The 19,015-nt window shown below is 44.3% G+C and overlaps 1 protein-coding gene across 4 annotated transcripts in view; it reads right to left on the minus strand.

The window, feature by feature from the left end:
* PHLPP1 (PH domain and leucine rich repeat protein phosphatase 1) overlaps nucleotides 1–19,015 on the minus strand; it is a 604,801-nt gene that overhangs the window by 118,319 nt on the left and 467,467 nt on the right. For all 4 annotated transcript variants that reach the window (XM_069219488.1, XM_069219487.1, XM_069219486.1 and 1 more), the window contains exon 10: nucleotides 16,139–16,294. In XM_069219488.1, coding sequence (XP_069075589.1) covers nucleotides 16,139–16,294 — 156 coding nt within the window. The remainder of the gene's footprint in view (nucleotides 1–16,138; nucleotides 16,295–19,015) is intronic.

Below are 19,015 nucleotides of genomic sequence, written 5' to 3' on the forward strand. Positions count from 1 at the left end.
GAAGGGTGAGGAGGAGTACAGAAAATTGGAAGTGTGATGGACTGTCTGAGATGAAAAGGAGTCACAACTTGTGGCAAAAACGCTACTCTAGAATCAGCAACACTTTGTCCAGGAAAAAGTGGTGTACAGTGGCTGGAATGCCAGATTTCACTCATGTGAGGAGCTGAAGTTATCGCATTGAGAAAAACAGCCTTCAGAGTCAGAAGGCATAATGAGCAGCTGTGCATGGGCTCAAAGAGGGTGCACTTGCAAAAATTGAGGACGAAATTAAGATCCTACTGTGGCATCACTAGATGGTTTGGATTAAAAATACAAGTTAAGTCTTTATGTACTTTCATCACAACAGGAGATTTAAACAAGGACAGATGGTCCAGTAAATGTAAAAAGGAAGGGAAGAGACAACCAATGACCTTTAACAGTGCCAACTGCAAGTCCTTGCTGGGCCAAAGATAAAAGTAACAATACATTCAGCAGTTTGATGATGACATCCACTACTTCGGGAGGGAGACTGAATGCAAATAACTGACGTTGCTCAATCCACATGCATTGGAGTGCATATTGCGCAGGCCCGATGTAAAAGCCTGCCCTGCCGCTGTGATAGAAGATCCTTCCAAAGCAGCTGTCTGAACAGAGAACAAACGCTTATAACTAGATGTTCTGAGTACCACACACTACTGGCTCAATCTGGAGCACCAAAGATGATTCTGGCCCACTCATTCCTGATGATCTTCAGAACTTGAGGCAAAGGTGGGAAGGCATATAAATGTCCATGCCCCACTCTAGGCAAAATTCTGTCTCCCAGAGGAAGCCTTCTGGGAAGTCTTGCACTCAAAAGTGCTTGCACAGCATGTTCTTGGCAGTGACAAAAAGACTGAGCTAAGGTTCTCTTCAATGTTGGAGGACGCCTTACATCACCTCTGCGTGAAATTGTAATTTGTTATCAGCTAGGCATAACCAAAACTGAGTTGATTCACTCTGGCAGTTGAAGATCTCACTAGGTATGCATAACAAGGGCAATGCTTGACACGTCATCCAGTTCAAGGCACAGGGCCCAGGACCCTACCTTGTTGCAATACCACATGGTGGTAGTGTTGTCCATGAGAATGCAAACTAGCCTCCTTTTGATGGCCTGTAACTCCAACAGATTAAGGTGTAGTTTGGTTCCCGCCTGAAGCCTAAGTCCTCTGATCTCCATCTCTCCAAAATTACCTTCTCAGAAGTTATGTGTCTGTTACTATCATCAACATCAGGGTGTGTAGGGGGAGAGATCTGCCACTGGTCTAATTGCTGTTGAGGAGCTACCACTGCAGATCTTTTTTAGTCTCCTCTGACACCCAGATGGAATCCAACAGGTTCCCTTGATGCTGGGCCCATGACACTTCCGATTACACTGCAATGTCAGCAATACCATCTGGCGCGGTCAACAAGAACGATGCAGGAAGCCTCAAAGTCACTTGCTCTGAGAACAAAGCAGAGGCTGAAGCATCAGGATCATAGATGGGATGTCCACACTAGTTGTTGAGTCAAGGCACGAAAATGCACCATAAACAGTATGGTTCTGGTGAGCGGGAGTCTCTGTGAAGGAGTCCGGCGTGACTTTTGCACATTGATAATGAACACCAATGATGTCAGAAGGTCTGTGGTCGTTTACTGGATCCCCGACCCTGACAGTACTGAGGTGTGCTGCTGGGGTTAAGGGCCTTGGCATTACCTGTAAGCAAAACCACTGCAATGCCTCAAAAGAGGCAAAACTACTGGGGCTACTGCTTCACTGGCACAGGGAGGCCCAAAGAGTGTGATGTGGCTCTGCTTGCTTTCATGTACTGTAATGAGGAATCCGCCTTTTCACCTAAAAGGAAACACCCGTCAAAGGGCATATCCATACATGACACCTATGCATCACCAGAAAAGCCTGTGGATCTCACCTGTGTGTGGTCCCGGAGCGCCATGTCAGTACCAACTATTTTTCCTAAGCAAATCATAGTATCCAATCCTGATCTGATGGGTGTATTTTGCTGCATCCTTGCAACCTCAAATACTTTCTGCCAGGTTGTCTTGTAATTACTCTATGACTGCTGGCATGGTCGTGGCAACCATGTCCCACCATAATGTGTGGAAATACCTGGCCAGCAAACAGTCAGGGTTGACAGATTGAAAGGCTAAGCTGGCCGAGGAGAACATTTCATTCTCCAAACACCTAAATTCTTTTCAACTTTCTCTTAGAGGGCCACAGGAAACGAGGTGGTGTTATAACTGCTGGTAAATACCTCAACTACCACACTCAGGTGTAGGGCGGTGTCAGAAAAGCAGGCTCTCCTAGAGCAGGGCTGTGGTGTCAGTCTACATCCCTATCCACATGTGGGCAAATGTGAGGTGTCTGTCAGAGCTTTGTTAAAAGGTAACAAGGGCTCTGAAAGACTGCCCAAGTTGCAGAACCTCCCGGAGGTAACCAAGTTTAGGACTTCTGCTGCATGTCTGACGACCACAGCAAAGGAGGTGGCCTCTTCCACTGAGTGGCCGGGGAAGAATCCAACCTAGTTTCAGTAAAGTGCCCAACCCACTGGCATCTTGTAGGCACAAATAGAAATTATTGTCAATATATTGTGGGATACTTCCTCCCCATCATCACCAAAGGCTGGTTGCCTTTAGTCAAAGTCTGATCCAAAAGGTTGTTGGAGTGATGGAGGGCACCCCCTAGGTAAAAGCAAAGTTTTATTGGAGTTGGAATGAACTGAGACCGGGTGCAATAAAAATGTCCCATGACAACTTTTGTTGACACGAATGTGGTTTGGAGTCAGAAAAGACAATAGGAAAGGCCTCCTCCTCCACTGTCAGCACAGTCAACATGGAAGGAATGAGCTCTGATCTTGGTGCTGGTCTGAAGTCACTTCTTGAGTCACAACTGTACCCAAAATGGGCTTTGATAATTCTGCAAGGAGAATTAATCAACGCTTGAAAACAAAATGAAAACCTTTCACCTGTGGAATAGCTTATGCCTTGGCTGCATCATAGTCTTTAAATAATCGGGGAAGGCCTACAAAGCTTTTATTGGTAATTGTGAGGAAATGGGGGTGTATTCTATGGTGTGGTTGTACGACCTCAGAGTGTAACACACTTACCAACCCCTTTTGAACCAGCAAATTTTGTTTAAGTCCTCTAGTTAAACCCTGTGTAACTGTGGCACTGAGCAGCAAGGTTACATAACCGAACAAGTGTAATGCATGTAAAAAGCACCAAAATGATGGAAAAAAAAATAATCAACAAGACGTTCACGAAAGTGGACACTAATTTATAAAAATTGACTCATTTTATGTATTTTTAGACACCACAATGAAAAAGATACTCCGGAGGGTTCCAGAGGAACAGGTTACTTACCTTTGGCAATGCCTTATCTGGTAGAGACTATCTACCCACAGATTGCTTACCTTGGAATAATCCACAGGCATTAGACTGGATCCAGATGTTTTTCATGAACAGTGCCCCTGCATGCTGGAAGGTGGTGTAATTTGGCGCCACGTGGTGTCGTCAGCGTCAGAAGTGACATGTGCAGTGCCTATACAGGCGCAACCCCAGTGTGCTGACAGTTTCTTTCGTAACTTTCCATGCCAGGAGTGCAGAACCATGAAGAACTTTGACCACTGCTTTGTGAAACTAGTTCCCTGAAAAGGGAACAGACCTGCACTTAATAATCTGGTCGCAGAGTGGGAAGAATGGGTTGAGGATAAGCTATCTCCAGCTAGATAGAGTCTTTATCAGGTAAGGCGTTGCCACAGGTAAGTAACTTTTTCATCTGATATAGACTTCTAGCCACAAATTCCTTACCTTAGAATAGGTACCCAAGCAATACCTCCCAGGAGGAAGGTCTTAGGTGAACATGTCCAAAGAAGCCCACTCTGCAGCCTGACAAATATCCAGGGCTGGAACTCTGTGTGCTAATACAGTGGTTGCAGTCTTTGCTTTGGTGGAATGAGCATGAAAGCCATAGCTGATCTTAATGCAGAGCACAATCTATCTGAAGATGGCTCACTTCTGCACGGCCTTCTCCTTCTTGGCTCTGATATACCACTAAAGAACTGATCATCCACCCAGAACAGTTGTGTGCAGCCAAGACAAAATAACACTTTTTGGGTCCAGGCAGTTTAGTCTCTCCGCTTTCTCAGAGGAATAAGGCGGGGCGTTAAAGGTAGGCAAGGTGGAGGACTGGCCTACATAGAACAGGGCAACTACCTTCGGCAGAAAGATGCTTGAATCTAAAGTTCCAATTTGGGTAAAAGGAAATGCAAAGAGGCCTAGATGACAACACCTGCAGCTCACTGACCTTCCGGGAAGATATACATGCCACCAGAAAGGATGTCTTGATGGTGAAGAGACTACAAGGGCAGGTATTAAGTGGTTCAAAGGGAGCACAGATCAAAAAAGTAAGAACCAAACGGAGGTCCCACTGAGGTATAATGAAGGGAGAGAGAGGAGACATGTAGCTTAACACCTTTATGGAACTGATTTACAATAGGGCACTTGAAAAGTGAAGGCTGATATGGCAGCTGAAAAAAAGCAGTGATAGCCAACAAATAACCCTAAAACTACTCCAAGGCAGAGCCCTGCTGGGCCAGGATAAGGACAAACAAATGAACTTGGGAAAGGGGTGCAGGTAAAGGGTCAACCTCTTTGTCTGTACACCATGCTACAAGCTTGCTCCAACGGCAGGCATAAACCGTCTTAAGAGGGATGCCGAATTGACAAGATAATATTGCCGAGCCAAAAATCGGTCACCGCTCAATCTCCATGCATGAAGGTCGAGCGCTCACAGGTTTGGGTGGAGAACCCTTCCCTGCTGCTGTGGCAGGAGGTCCTCCCAAGGATCAGCCTGAGGGGAGGACTGATGGACAAGCTCAGCAGCTCAGGGTTCCATACTCTGAGCCCACTACGGTGCCAAAAGGATGACTTGGGCCCGGTCGTGCCTGATCTTCTTGAGAATTCTGGGCAGGAGTGGTATTGGCAAAAAGGAGGCCAGAGCTCCACTAGAGACGAAAACCATCTCAGAGCGAGAATCACCTTGCAAACTCCAGGGTGCAGAACTTCTGACACTGCATGTTCTTGGCAGTGGCAAACAGAACTTAACAAGGCTTTCTCAACAGCTGAAAGAGAACTTGCACCACCTCCTGATGGAGGCACGATTTTTGATTGGCTAGGCATCTTCAGCTAAGTTTGCCAACTCTGGAGTTCATAAAGCCCACTAGGTGTTGGACCACCAGGGATACCCCTGACATTCCAGCAACTTCCAGTGATGCAGGGCCTCTTGAAAGAGGGTCCACCCCTGTTTGTTCACATACCCCATGATGGTGGTGGTGTCTGAACAATTGCACTAACCTTCCCTTGATGGAGGGTAGAAAATCTTTTAATGCCAGCTGGATCACTCAGTGATCCAACAGATCGATATGGAGGCATGTTTCCGCTGTATACTAGAGTTCTCTGATCTCCACCTCTCCTAGATGGTCGCCCCATCCCCGAAGTGATGTGTCTGTCACTACTGTCAGATCCGGTTGGAGAAGGGAGAGAGGTCTGCTGCTGACCCAATCACAGGTCGTCAGCCACCACTGCGGGATCTTTTGCAGTGCCCTCTGAGATCTGGACCATGTTGGCGATTCCCCTGATGCTGCACCCATTGAAACTTCAGGTCCCACTACAGAGACTTCATAAGCCCACTGGCATGTGCCACCAGAAGGAGACCAAGAGTCCCAACAGCCTCAGAATCAGGCTCACAGAAATCCAGGTCAGAAGCCAAAACATCAGTATCATAGCCTGAATATTCTGGACTTGCAGCTTGTGAGGATAAGCCCCAAACTGTCCAGTGCCCAGAACTGCTCAGATGAAATGGAGGGACTGCGAAGGGATCAGGTGTGACCTCGGCACATTGATAAGTGAACCTCAGCCAGTGCAGGAGGTTCGCCATGGTCCGGAGGTGGGAGACAACAAGCTGGAGCAAACCTGCCTTTAACAGCCAGTCGTCGACATAGGGAAAGACTGGAACCCATGATCTCCGCCGATGAACTGCGACCACAGCCATCCCCTTGGTGAACACCAGAGGGGCGCTGCAAAGGCCAAATGGGAGCAAATCAAACAAAGTGCTTGTGGCCCACAATGAACTGCAGCTAATGCCTGTAGGCAGGCAGGATGGGAATGTGGAAGTATGTGTACTGCAAGTCCAACGCTTCCATCCAGTCTCACAGGTCCAGGGCAGACAAAACTTGAGCGAGCATGAGCATTTTGACTTTCTCCTTTTTCAGGAAAAATTTAGAGGTTGAAAGTTTCTGATAGGACAAAGGCCTCCATCCTTTCTGGGTACTAGAAAGTAGCAAGAATAACAACCACAACCAACTTCTGATGCTGGCATCCTCTCAATGGCTCCAGTGGACAAGAAAAACCCTGTACTTCCTGCAGAGTAAAAAGATATGATCCTGCTGCAAGTAGGTGGCATGGGTGCAGAGGTAGTCACAAAAGGAAGGGAATAGCCCCTTTGGACAATCTGGATAACCTAGAGAAGAATGTTATCGACCTCCAGTGGCGCAGGAGAGGGTGTATCCTGTCTTCCACTGGGTACCAGAAGGAACGCGGCTCTCTATATACTGCACTAAAAAGAAGTAAACTGTGCAAAGAATCCAGTGGAAGCCCAATTGGTATTGCATAGCAAAAGTAGATAGGACTAATGCTCCATTTGTGGTAGTGTGGGCTAGAGCTATGTTTATGAGAGGGTACTGCCGAGCATATGTTGCACTCACATCAGCAATAAATGAGAGATACACTCAAAAAAATAAATCCAAGACCACTTTAGAAAAACAACAAGTCCTTTTATATATTTATCAAAGCTAAGAACTTTGTAATCAGTCAAGTACACTTTTATGCATAAATAGTTTGCAGTTTCAGAAATAGACAGTGCAATTTTCAGAGTTCTTCTCAATGGTATCCTATGGAGGAAAACAATGCTCAGCAAACATAGGGCTAACAAAGACTAACGTAGCGAATCTCAGGAGTTACAGTAAGTATTGGGCACTGATCGGAATCACACCAACAGGACACACTGGGCAGCAAAGGGGTAGCCAAGTGCAGAGGTGCAGTAAGGCGTTTGGGGCCCAATGGTTTCCTATCGGAATTGGACCCTGAAACAAGCAGGCTGCAGGCTCTGTGTCAAGGATAAAAACAGGTAGATAGTAGACTTAGGGTGCTGGGGGACATAGGATCACCTGTGGTCCTCTTCTCCAGGGGCGAGAAATGCAGGCGTTTCTTTAGTCATCAGGTTATCACACGCAGGAGAACTCGCATTGAGGGGGCCCTGTGTGCTGAGGCTGCAGGCGTTTTAGGGGATTCTGGCAGGGGTGGACCAAGGGTGGACTCAAGCTCTTAGGAGCCGGGGGAAGTCATTTGCACCAGTGAGCCACCTCAGCTCAAGGGTCACGGGTGCAGTGGTTGCTGGAGCTGTTGGATTTTCCATCTCCACAAGCCTTTGGGAAAGGGGTCTGTATGCAGAGGCTGCAGGTATCTCGAGAGAGTCAAAGATGGGTGAGACCACACTGGAATCGGTCTCTGGGCAGCTGGGGACCTGCGTTGGCACCGTCGGTTGACTTCATCTCGGAATGTGGACATCGGGTGTAGTGGTCACTTCTGGTATCAGGTTTCCAGGGTATCAGCAGCTGCAAAGTCTTTTCTTTGGAGTTTCTTGTTGAAGGGCAAGTCCAGTGCCCGGGGGAGACTGAAGTCTTTATTGAAGGCTGGACGAGTTGGTTTCTTGTGCAGGATCCTTCTAGGTCAGCAGGCAGGCCTGATGGGCTGCCAGGTCAGCTACTGCTTCTTTTCCTCTTCTGCGGGTGCCACTCTGTTTTTGTCCGGGTCTTCTTAGGTTGTCAAAATCTGCGCTCTAGAGTTCGAGGGTGCCACCTAAATACTGAATTTAGGGGCATTACACGGAGTGCCAAGCGATAGCCAATGGGAATTGGGCATAACTAACCCTAGAGGCCTAATTCCTTCCAAGCAAGATGGAGGAATTTGAAAAGTAGTGTCCACTTCACCTCATCCTCCTTAGGGGTAGTACTAGCATGAAGTGGGTACTCCTAATTTAACTAGTTTTCCCACCTGTGCTGTCGCCAAAAGTGGGGTCAAAACAGTAGGGTTGGTCATTCCCACCACCTGGAGAGACCTAGGTTGCATTACAAAGGCAGCAAGGCCTTTGAAGCTCCCTGCCCTGGAATGTCCATTCTGCCTGGGGGAGGAGGTCACACTTCTGTCTAGAGCAGGCCTTTGTCTCAGGCCCTCTAGAGCACTCGCTCTCACCTTGGGGGGCTAGATACACGTCTGTGGTAACTGAACTGGTCAGGACTAATCCGTCAGAACACTAGTAGCTGGTAGGTTTTCAGGGGGCACCTCTAAGGTGCCCTCTGTGTGCATTGTTTAATAAATCCATCTCTGGGGTCAGTGAGGGTTCATTATTGTGAGAGGTTTGATACCAAACATCCCAAGATTCAGAAAAGCCATCATGTAGCTGGGGAACTCATAACGATTAGTGTCCAGCACATGCATTTAAAATGGCTTCCCTGTGCACTTACTATGTCTCAGAACGGACAGAGACATAGCAAGGGCATACCTGCTCATGCATGTATGCCCTCATATGTGCCTGGATGCACCCACCCTTAGGGGTGACTTACACCAGGCGCATGCAGTGGGTAGGAGGTCTGGCACACAGGGGTGTGTGCCAGGTCATGTTTTCAATTTAATTTGCACTAACACACGGATTCTGCAATGGCAAAACTTGTGTGAATTTGGTGAGGAGTCCCGGAGGGTGGCACAACTGGTGCTGTAGCCCTGAGAGACCTTCCTTAGTACCCCAGGACCTAGGTACCTGGGGTACCATTTACTAGGGACTTGGAGTGGTAGCTAAAGAGATTGCCAATTGTGCAAAACAACTGTGCAGTTTTGTGGAAAAAGATCTGGCACTGGGGACCTGTGACTATCAAAGCCACATCAGAAATCAGGCAAAAAGTGGGGGCTAACCATATCAAAAAGGGTGCTTTCCTATATTGCCCATGATAGTCTGCGGGCAAACTAAAGAGGCTTCTAGGCTGTGGCTGCCAGGGGGTGCTGGACTCACCTGACCTCTGGTCTGTGGGTGCCACGTCATCAGCCACACAAAGACTGAAGTCTGCTGGCTGGGCAGTTGGAGACGCAGCCGGAAGCCCTGGAAAGGCCAAAGGACCTGCCCGTAGCCCAGTTGTCCTTGAAGAGCTCCACCATCCAGGAGTGAGGACTAGACATCGCCATAAAAGTCAGTTGTGGCGCCATAAGGCCACTAACGATGAAGCTGCTCTGCCTAGCAAGTCTGTCATATCCAGCCAACCATGTATGGCGGAGTATCACCTTTTGGCACAGCTGGGGGTGTCAACAGGTAACTCTGTGCTTGCCAATGGTCAAAACATGTAAAATGCTATGCTCGTAGAATATGCTACAATCCGTTTTAGGGCTTGGTAGGCCTGCCATAGGGGTGACGTGCAAATATTGCAAAGGGAGGTTTGGCTTTGCCATTGCTTCAAATGGCAAAGTTAAGTTAGCAGTTTAAAACTACTTTTCCACTCTGCATTGCCAGACTAGAATACTGTTTACCTGTGTCACACTGAGAGTGACAACCAGTGCAGCTATCTCTGGGGTGACTCTATAACTTACTTGCCCTGGGTACCATATACGAGGGGCTTACAGGTAGGTCAGCCTAAGCCAATTGGGTATAACCAATACAACATACATGCTTTGGGGTTCAAGCATTTGCACTGAGGTCTGGTGGGCTGGCCTCAGTAGACAAGTCGAAAAAACTGCAGCTGCAGTCAAAAAACTTGGGGGTGACCATACCAAAAGAAGTATTTATTTGCTGATGATTAAAGGTGCCTTATTTGACTCCATTGCTGCGAATGTAGCAGCATTACCATGAACCACTATTCCTGTAACAATTCTTGCACCTGCCTTCCGGTGTGATACTGATTAACAAGGGACCAGGCATGAAACCTGTACACTTTACTTAGGAGAGGGGCCATGAAGGATGATGCGCTCCAAGGAACTGAGACAGTAACCTTCCTCATTGAAGAAACCTGAAATGTCATCCTCCAAAGAAAAGCTAAAAATAACTTGTAGCAAACAACCTTCTCTCACTCATTTCCCTCCCCCCCTTATGGAGACCTCAGCTTATGTCAAAACAGTTTTTTTAAATTAGGTAACTGACCTTTTCAACGCTAAGTGATTACTCTGATCTATGATGGGTTACCAGTACAATTCCAAAATAAAGGCCCGTTTCGACTAGTACACTTTTCAAAATAAATAAAAATATTGGGACTCCCTTCACCCGATAAAGTAAATTCTTCGGGGAATGAGTGCAACTCAATAGAAATGTCCAGAATGTGATGGGCTGTGGATGCTACACCCAGTAGATATTGGACTTCAGCATCATAAACATATTACACACATCTTTGAAGCTAAGTTTCTAAGCCATACCACATTCCATAGTTGTAGACAATAAGTAGAGGAACAGGTCCTTACAAAAATAAGTCACAAGAACTGACTTGGTTAACTAGAAATATTACATTGGATCACTGGTTTAGGTTCGAACTGGGCGTCAAAAAACTTGGGGGAGTCATCAACAGATGACGCTAGACCAAAGCCAACATATGGAGGCACTGTAAAAATATGTATAACGAGGTCTTCAAACGTCCTAATGTTGCAAATAGCCGATATGTTTCATTAAAGGACAACTTGTCTAGGCCAAAACGGTCTACAATCCTTCCGAGATCACTTTGTCACTGCTGACGAACTGTTCAAAGATAAAACCAGAGTTATGTGCTCTCTAATTAGCTTGAAAGCATGTACCTGCAAGGTGTAGTGCCAGCCATAATGCCTGTGCATCTGTCCTCACAATAACAAGATTCAGTTTTCAGAGCTAACTCACGGTGACAGGTTACAAGACTCAGAAAGGGAAGGGGTGTTGTGTATAATTCACGGACCACACAGCAAGAAGAGATAAATGAAGTTTAGTTGTACGCAAAGAATTTAAGGTACAACCGCTCCATCCAGGTTTTTCTCCGCTTCTCCTAACCGTTCTTGTCTGTATCCCCTTACCTCACACTAAATCCAACAGAGTACCATACTCCGTTTCCACATATGCCCATCTTTCCCTTACAATCCATCACGCAAAGGGGTCTAATGCAAGATGCAGTTCATCTTCAAGTTATAGCTCTTCATGTTTATATTTTAAATTACTGAATGAATCACAAAACAAGCATGGCAAATGATGGCAGTAACAACGGACAAGTAGCCTTCTGACTCCTAAAATGCCAAACAGGTGCCTTGGCTGTAGCTTGACAAGGAAAACGGGAATATTCACCATAGCAAAACAAAAGGCATACGAAGGCAGGCAAAGAAAGGAAACAGACGTAGGAAAAACTAGCTCTGGTGATATAATGAAGCAAGCACTTACACAGGAGAAAGTCACAATCCAATTCTAACCAGCGATACCGATGACATGTTTTCACAGCTATGTTCTAAGTAGCATATGTTTGAGCAAAACTCATTTACACAGCTACCGTGCTTCACGCACATTTCAAAAATAGAAATACATTTCTCAAACAAGTAAATGAAACTCTGAGGATGCCGCCCCGGGCTCCTGAGAGAATACAACAATGTTGCATCAGATCCTGCCAAGAAAAAATGCTGAAATCCACAGTGGAACTGCAGAACATGTCTAGGGTGTTTACTTGGTAGCTGTCGAATCGAAAAGGGCACGCTCAGTTAAAACTGTAATATCTTGAATTCCAGGTCTTCTGATTTATGTAAGAACAAAGACAGGATTCCAATGGGCTTACCAATGAGAACGCACTTCGCTCAACGAATGTTGCCAAAAGTTAAGATCTAATAGCTAAAGTATATTAAATGCTACTTTGTCTTTTACTTTCTCGTTTTAATTAACAGCTCTTTTAGTACACGAACGCCACACAACAATTTGAAAAATTGAGTATTGAGAATAAATCATAAACCTGACGCCCGAAATTTGTTCTGAGTGACTGTGTTAAATGTAGAATCATCTTCCCTCGTGCCAGGCCATATGACAAACCTGCTGTTATCTCAACCATACAGGCATGTACAACAAGGACGGTTGAAGGCTTCTGTCTCTTAGGAGAAAACCGCATACCGTGGTTGACAGCAGAGACCAGCCCATTAATTGGGCACATCAAGGACAAAGGGAGGGGCCAAGATATGTTTTGCCTGTTAGCACAGACGTGCTGCAGCACCATGACGACTTTGGAAGCTAGATTCTGAAATGAGCCAGGGGATGGGATTTTGTAACTGAAATGGCAATTGCTCAACAAAGACCTAAGAAATGTCGAAGGGCCATCTGAAATAAAGGCCTCAACTTAAGTCTTCTAATAATCTGAATTAGGTTTGGTTGGACAGCTCACAACAGCACAGCAACCAGTCCAATAAGACAGGATGCTGTTCTAAGCACGTGACATAAATGCAAAAGATGCAATGCTGGCCATAAGAGATGTGAAGTTTGTTGTCCTTTTCAAGAACTCTGAATGGGTTTCTGATTCTTGCTTTCAATACCTAGAGTACAATTTCACACGGAACCCATTATAGGCACCGTTAAAATGAAATTACTAATTAGAGATGGCAAAATTTAGAAAAAGTGAAAAAGTTAAACTGAGTAAAAATAGATCATGAAATCAATGGCAGAAATGTCTCTATCATTGCAGAACCAGTACGTGATTTTTTTGACGAGACTAATCTACACCTTGTTACAGAATGGAGGTCACTTATGTACCAACAGAGCTATCAAGGGCAGAGAAGCAAAGAGAAAAATAAGGGCAGGTCCCGCTCTGATTATTATGCTGCTCTAACCCAATTCTGGGTCAGGAAGCTCCAGCAACATATATACATGTAAGCCCAGCAATGATTGCACTTATCTCCCGCGCACAAGGCACCTACTGCCAAGGTATAATACATCCTTCAAAACAGAAAAACACTTCCAGGCAATGACTGCCATCAAACAGGCTTTCAGCACGAAAGGAATTCCTGTCAAAGTAAAACCTCCCAAGGCTTCTTTGAAAAATTAGTGAAAGAGAGTCAAGAGGAAGTCTTTGATAAAAAACAAAACATCAGGAGAAGCCACAAAGAAAATGACCTAATAAAACACGCTTTATGAGAAGCAGGTGAAGAGAAAAGCACATTCAATTACAGAGCATGAAAATGAACTGTCAATGCACTGTTACGTCAAACTGTACTGAAGAAAATGCCAGCGTGAAATTACTCTTGGGGCAGGCTGTCCTTACTGCGTTTACTGTGTTCATTACGAAGGGCTTATTATACATGCGTTTTACTTCTTCTAGTTTTCAAACTCAAGACTTGATGCCCTCGATAGGCGACGTTCGTTAATGTGTTGGTGAAACCTTATTTTGAAAAGGACTTTTGAGATCTCGCACAAGGGTGTAGATGTTTTGATCCATAAACAGTAATATACATTCCGTAAGTATGAAACAGTCTCTTACAAGTAATAAGAAATAGCAGCAGCTGGCCAGTCAACAAATGCTTGGTATCTCGCAGGTAAATGTATCTACCTATTCTTTTTAGGATCCTTGTGTAACCACTGGGGCACCTGCTGTGATTGCTATTCATAAATGTACCAATGAGATGCCGCTCCATCTTAGTGTTTTCTTTGGGAACATCTGCCTGTAGGACTAAAATTGTGATTTCCAGGAATTGCAGTCTCATCACTTTGTAAAGCTTAATCCTTTAAGAATAATGTATTTTAATCCCTTTTCATTAAGTTCTCCTTTGTTTCAGTCATGCCTTCTCTCGATCTTCACTCACTTTTTCTCCTGTTATCTGTTCCCCGGTGACATCTTAAGGTTACATTCTGCTCTCAACTTTGACTCGTACTGATAAACCTGGATATCACTGCCCTTTCTATTTGCATCTTTTGGGGAAAATCAAATCGCTTCTCTCCATGTTTCAGACCTATTTTTTACTGATAAATTTCACCTGCATCTCGAGTATAGCACCCTCTCGCCCCTAGGGTTAGGTTTGTGCTTTTTTAAGTTGCTAAAAATAAAATAAGGCTTATTCTAGGGACCTATCCAGAGAACAGGATAACCTCTGAAGGAGTTCCTAGAACACAACATTTTGTCCTGGAGTAAATAAAGGGGATTCACCAGTCCTGGAAGGGAATGAGAACACAACGTTGCCTTACCGCAAGCACAAAGCTATCAATGCATCAATACTTCTACCAGTCTTCATGAAAAAGTATTTGAGCCTAGCAAAAAGCAACTAACCATTTGAATCAGCAAGAGAAAGCCTACGTAAAAGAGGACAGAGAGAAGACCTTGGCAGGGAATTCATTTTGACGCTTGGTGCTTTACTGGGCATCTCTGTCAATTATGATAGCTCATAACCCATAGAGACCTCAATAACAAGCACAATGCACCAAAAGACTGCAAGGATATTAATGCTGGAGATCCAGAATAAAAAAACAAAAAAATCAAGGTTTGGCTGGGGAGAAAGTGGCATGTCAGGATGTGGAAGAGAATCTAGAATTATTATCCTACCTTGTGGTATGAAGATAATGTAGAACAAAGGGTCAACATCAGAATAGTCTGTCAACAATACTTTAAGCACACAAACCTGCCCCCTCACACCCCCTAGCCCCCCAATCAAATTCAGAGTTTAATGAATGCTTGGAAAAACATAGGACACATTCTAGGACTACGGAGGAGGAGAACTTTGTGCTGAACATACTGAGGATACCACACCTGCATCAATAAGTGACAAAAAAAAACTAAACTGGGATTTCAGAACCAATCGTTTTGAGATGTTCTTTACTTACAGACCTGACAATAGCCATGCGCCTTATTGTGAACATAAACAAGCAAAATTAAAAACATAATCTAGAAAAAAACACAAGGGTAGTAAGGGTGAAAGGTGCCGCACATCTAGACTTTAGAACAATAAATCTTGACAAGTATAGCGGTTAATGCAAAGTCTGGTGCAACCTGGCCCAGTGCCTTACTACCCGGTAGGCACCAAAACGGGTACCAGAGTACCCAAGGACAAAATTGGGCAATATGGCCACTGCACACAGAATATATAGTCCAACAGTATGGCAGGGATAAGTAGCACGCAGTCCTCGGAGCGTATAAAGATTATAGATTATAGATTATACGCTCCGAGGACTGCGTGCTGCACGTCTCCGCTAAGCTCCCCAGGTTTCTACCCCAGGCTTATCAGGGCCTGCCATACCTGTCCTAACTTACGTGTTCAATACCTCACTCACCTGCTGCTGTCTGGGCAGCCATACTACTGACAGGTCTACTCCAAGAAGCCTTGATGAAGTCACCTGTGTGACGAAACACGTGTTGGCTGTATCTCGATGATGGCGCAATGATCCATAGCACCTTCAAATAAAGACACCATCTACAAACCAGACCTGAGACTTTATTCAACTTCTCACTTCCTCCGACCCACAACATACCATCAGGGATACTTATCCCTGCCATACTGTTGGACTATATATTCTGTGTGCTGTGGCCATATTGCCCAAAGTTAAAAACATGTCACAGGGAACAGAAAATGGATCAGCCCGACACTCACCAACAAGAAAGAAGTTAAAACATAAGGATTATAAGATAATGGAGAATTCCAGACCGGACCACTAGATTGGAGGATAATGCACAGCATGTGAATCCAGAAAAGATTCACGCTGCAAAACATGGCCTGAAAAAAAAATACTTGCTCACCAAAATTGAACTTAACAATTAAAGGAAAAATACTTATTATAGGAACATGAGGATCAGTGGAAAGATTTGCACAAATCATTTAGTAGTACCTAAAAACAAAAGTGAAGCTAGGTCGTTTACTTAAAACTGAAAAGGAATACACCACACATGTATATAAACATTAGCAAACCGCACATTCAAAGTCAGCTTAGCAAAACAGTAGGTTACAAATTCAAAGCATAAATCATGTCTTATTAGACACCAGTAACGTAACTGCAATCAGTTAACTATTCCAAATTTTAAATTTCAACAAGTGACAACATTAGCAGATAATTCTAGTAGTTTACCTCTCAGATTTTAGCAGAATGTTGGCCGGAAGTTCCAGCAAGTGGTTATGTTGTAGATCCAGGACCTCAATCTGAGTACGCTCAAGGCGTTCTGGCAACCTTTGGAGCTCATTGTGGCCTGCAAGCAGTTTCCGCAGACCAATACTGCAAAACAACCTTCAAGGAAAGAGCAAAGTAGAAGCCAAAGTTACGAGGCATTGCAAATATACAAGTGCCACCTATACTACATCGTAGCAAATATATAAGAAACATAGGAAACATTTCAGATTACATTTATTAATAATTTCTGTTTAATTAGGCTGGAACAAAAACACAAAAAATCATCACATTAAAGCACTGGTTTTCAGCTCATGGGGCTAAGAACAACTCCAGGACAAGCGATTCTCCTGGATCACAACCAAAGGAACAAGTAACTTAGCTTTGGTAACACATGATCTAGTAGAGACAGGATCTAGCTGCAGATTCCTTACTTTAGAATCTTCCCCAGGTGCGAGCCTGGACCCGGAAATATTTTTCACATAGCACGTCTGCGTGTTGAAAAAGGGTGTTGTGTGACTCCATCTTGACGTCATCCACCAGATACGAAATCAGCGGAGTACATATAACCACTGCGCCGGTTTCTTCCATTACTATTCGCCGCACTCAAAACATGGAACCACATATAGACACTGCCTATTAAAACAGCGAACTAGCACAAGAGACACCTGTGTGTCAAACAATCACTTAATTTTTAATTGAAGGTGTAGATTTCCATAACAAACTCTTCAGAGACCAGAGGACTCAGCAGAGTGAGAATGATGGGAAGGTTGTTTGAAGAATATGCAGTTAGATCCTGTCTCCAGCAGATAATGCATTCCATAGGGAAGGTAACTTATTAATCTCATAGAGACATTTAGTTGCAGATTCCTTACTTTAGAATCAGATACCAAAGTCATAGTAACCCAGAGGAGGGAATGTGAACTGTGACATCCCAAAACAATTCTCCAAGTATCACAAAACCGGTCTTGAACAAGAGAAAAAGACTGAACAATCAGAATTAAGGTGAGTAATATACCCTACAATATCGAAACCTGTGGAAGGAACCACCGGTAAATAAAACCTTAAGACATGAAAAACATGGGAATAAGCTCATCCATGTTAGTATGTGAAATATGTTAGAAGCGACCCAACAATATTGAGAGTATCTAACCAGAAGAAAACCAGTTTAGTACAAGAGAAATAGACCGTGTATTCAAAAGAATACCTATGAGCAAACACATCCTCTTTACTAAAAGAACTGTGTAAAGGACCAAAGTAAGGAAAAGTTCTAAAAACGAACATGGAGATAGTATCATCCATGATAGAAACCATTAAAATATGCCCATAGAACAAAACCGGTCTAGGACAATTCAAAACAGGGCATTCATAACCATGTAGGTGAGCCCTAACATTAAACACAAAGGAGCATAACATGCCACTGAGCACTACCTCTTACCATGCAAACTTATTTTTTTGTATTTTTTTTTAAACAACTTAAACTGAATAAAACAGCAAGGATAAAAAAAAAGGGACCTCAACAGTTTGTTGGCCGAAACCGAGGTGAGAATATGACTCTTATAATGAATAAGACTCATCTAAAGTGAACTAGAAAAAGGTGTCAATGACACAGAAATGGAAAACTCACAGAATTCTGAAATAAAAGAATTAATCAGATTTTGCATATTTCATCTTCGGACAACACTTCTAAAAGTGTGAACCAAAGCTACAACAACTAGTAAGGTAATGATGAAAACAGTTGTACCTAGATGAGGTATTAACATCTCACCTCCTCACACACAACAGATATAAATATCTTCAAAGAGAAGAAAAAATACTCCTGAAGAGGGCAAAACATTTCCGAAAGGAAGAAAGACTCCTAAAACAAAATCAATAATATTATTCGAAAAAAAGAGACTAAACAGAATCTACAAAGATATGTCTCAATGAAAACCCACGATAAACTGACATAAGCCAGGAAAAGAAAATAATAATGTTCAAAGAACATGTGGACACCATACATATGTCTACACCAAAGTGTAGAAAATTCATCAAACTGTGATGGCTTTCTAATATTAAACCTTTAAGACCAAACCAAGGAAAGTCTTAAAGTCCCCAAGGTTCTAGCACAGCGTCTCCACGACGACCACCACGTTTCCGGGGTTAAATTTGTGGGAGATCATCACCTCATTAGATTATATGCGGATGATGTGATTCTTACGTTGGCAGAATCCATGGTCTCATTACCTGTGCTCATGGATGCCCTCAGTACCTTTGGCAGGGTCTCGGGGTTTAAAGTGAACACACAGAAGTCACAAGTCCTAAATTTGTCAGTCCACCCGGAGCATGAGGAGGCCCTCCGTTCTAAATACCCCTTTATATGGACAGCGTCACAATGTCCCATACTTAGGTATAGCGTTGGCCACGTCAGTGGCTAAGACTGTTAGCCTGAATTACGCCTCCCTCTCTAGGGAGATTTTGAAGGACCTAGGACAATGGGGGAAACAAATGCTCTCCTTGTTCTGTAGGGTGTCTGCGGTTAAGATGACGGTTTTGCCGCGCATTCTCTATGTGTTTCAGACGCTTCCTCTGACTCCACCGCTTCATACTATCGCAATGCTTCAAGAGGCGATTTTGAAGTTTATATGGGACGGGAGGCCAGCGCGGATACCGCGCCGCACATTGTACCTCTCTAAGGAGGAGGAGGGATTGGCGGTCCCCTGCCTGCTGAGGTATTACCAAGCCGCTCAGTTGCGCTTCCTGCTGGAGTGGAGTCATCTGCTTACTGAAAAGCACTGGTGGTTTATGGACCAGGCGGTGGCTGAGTCCCTCATATGGAAGGAGCCTTGGCTCCGACTTAGG

This window comes from Pleurodeles waltl, chromosome 2_2, assembly GCF_031143425.1.
Source record: "Pleurodeles waltl isolate 20211129_DDA chromosome 2_2, aPleWal1.hap1.20221129, whole genome shotgun sequence".
NCBI lineage: Eukaryota > Metazoa > Chordata > Amphibia > Caudata > Salamandridae > Pleurodeles > Pleurodeles waltl.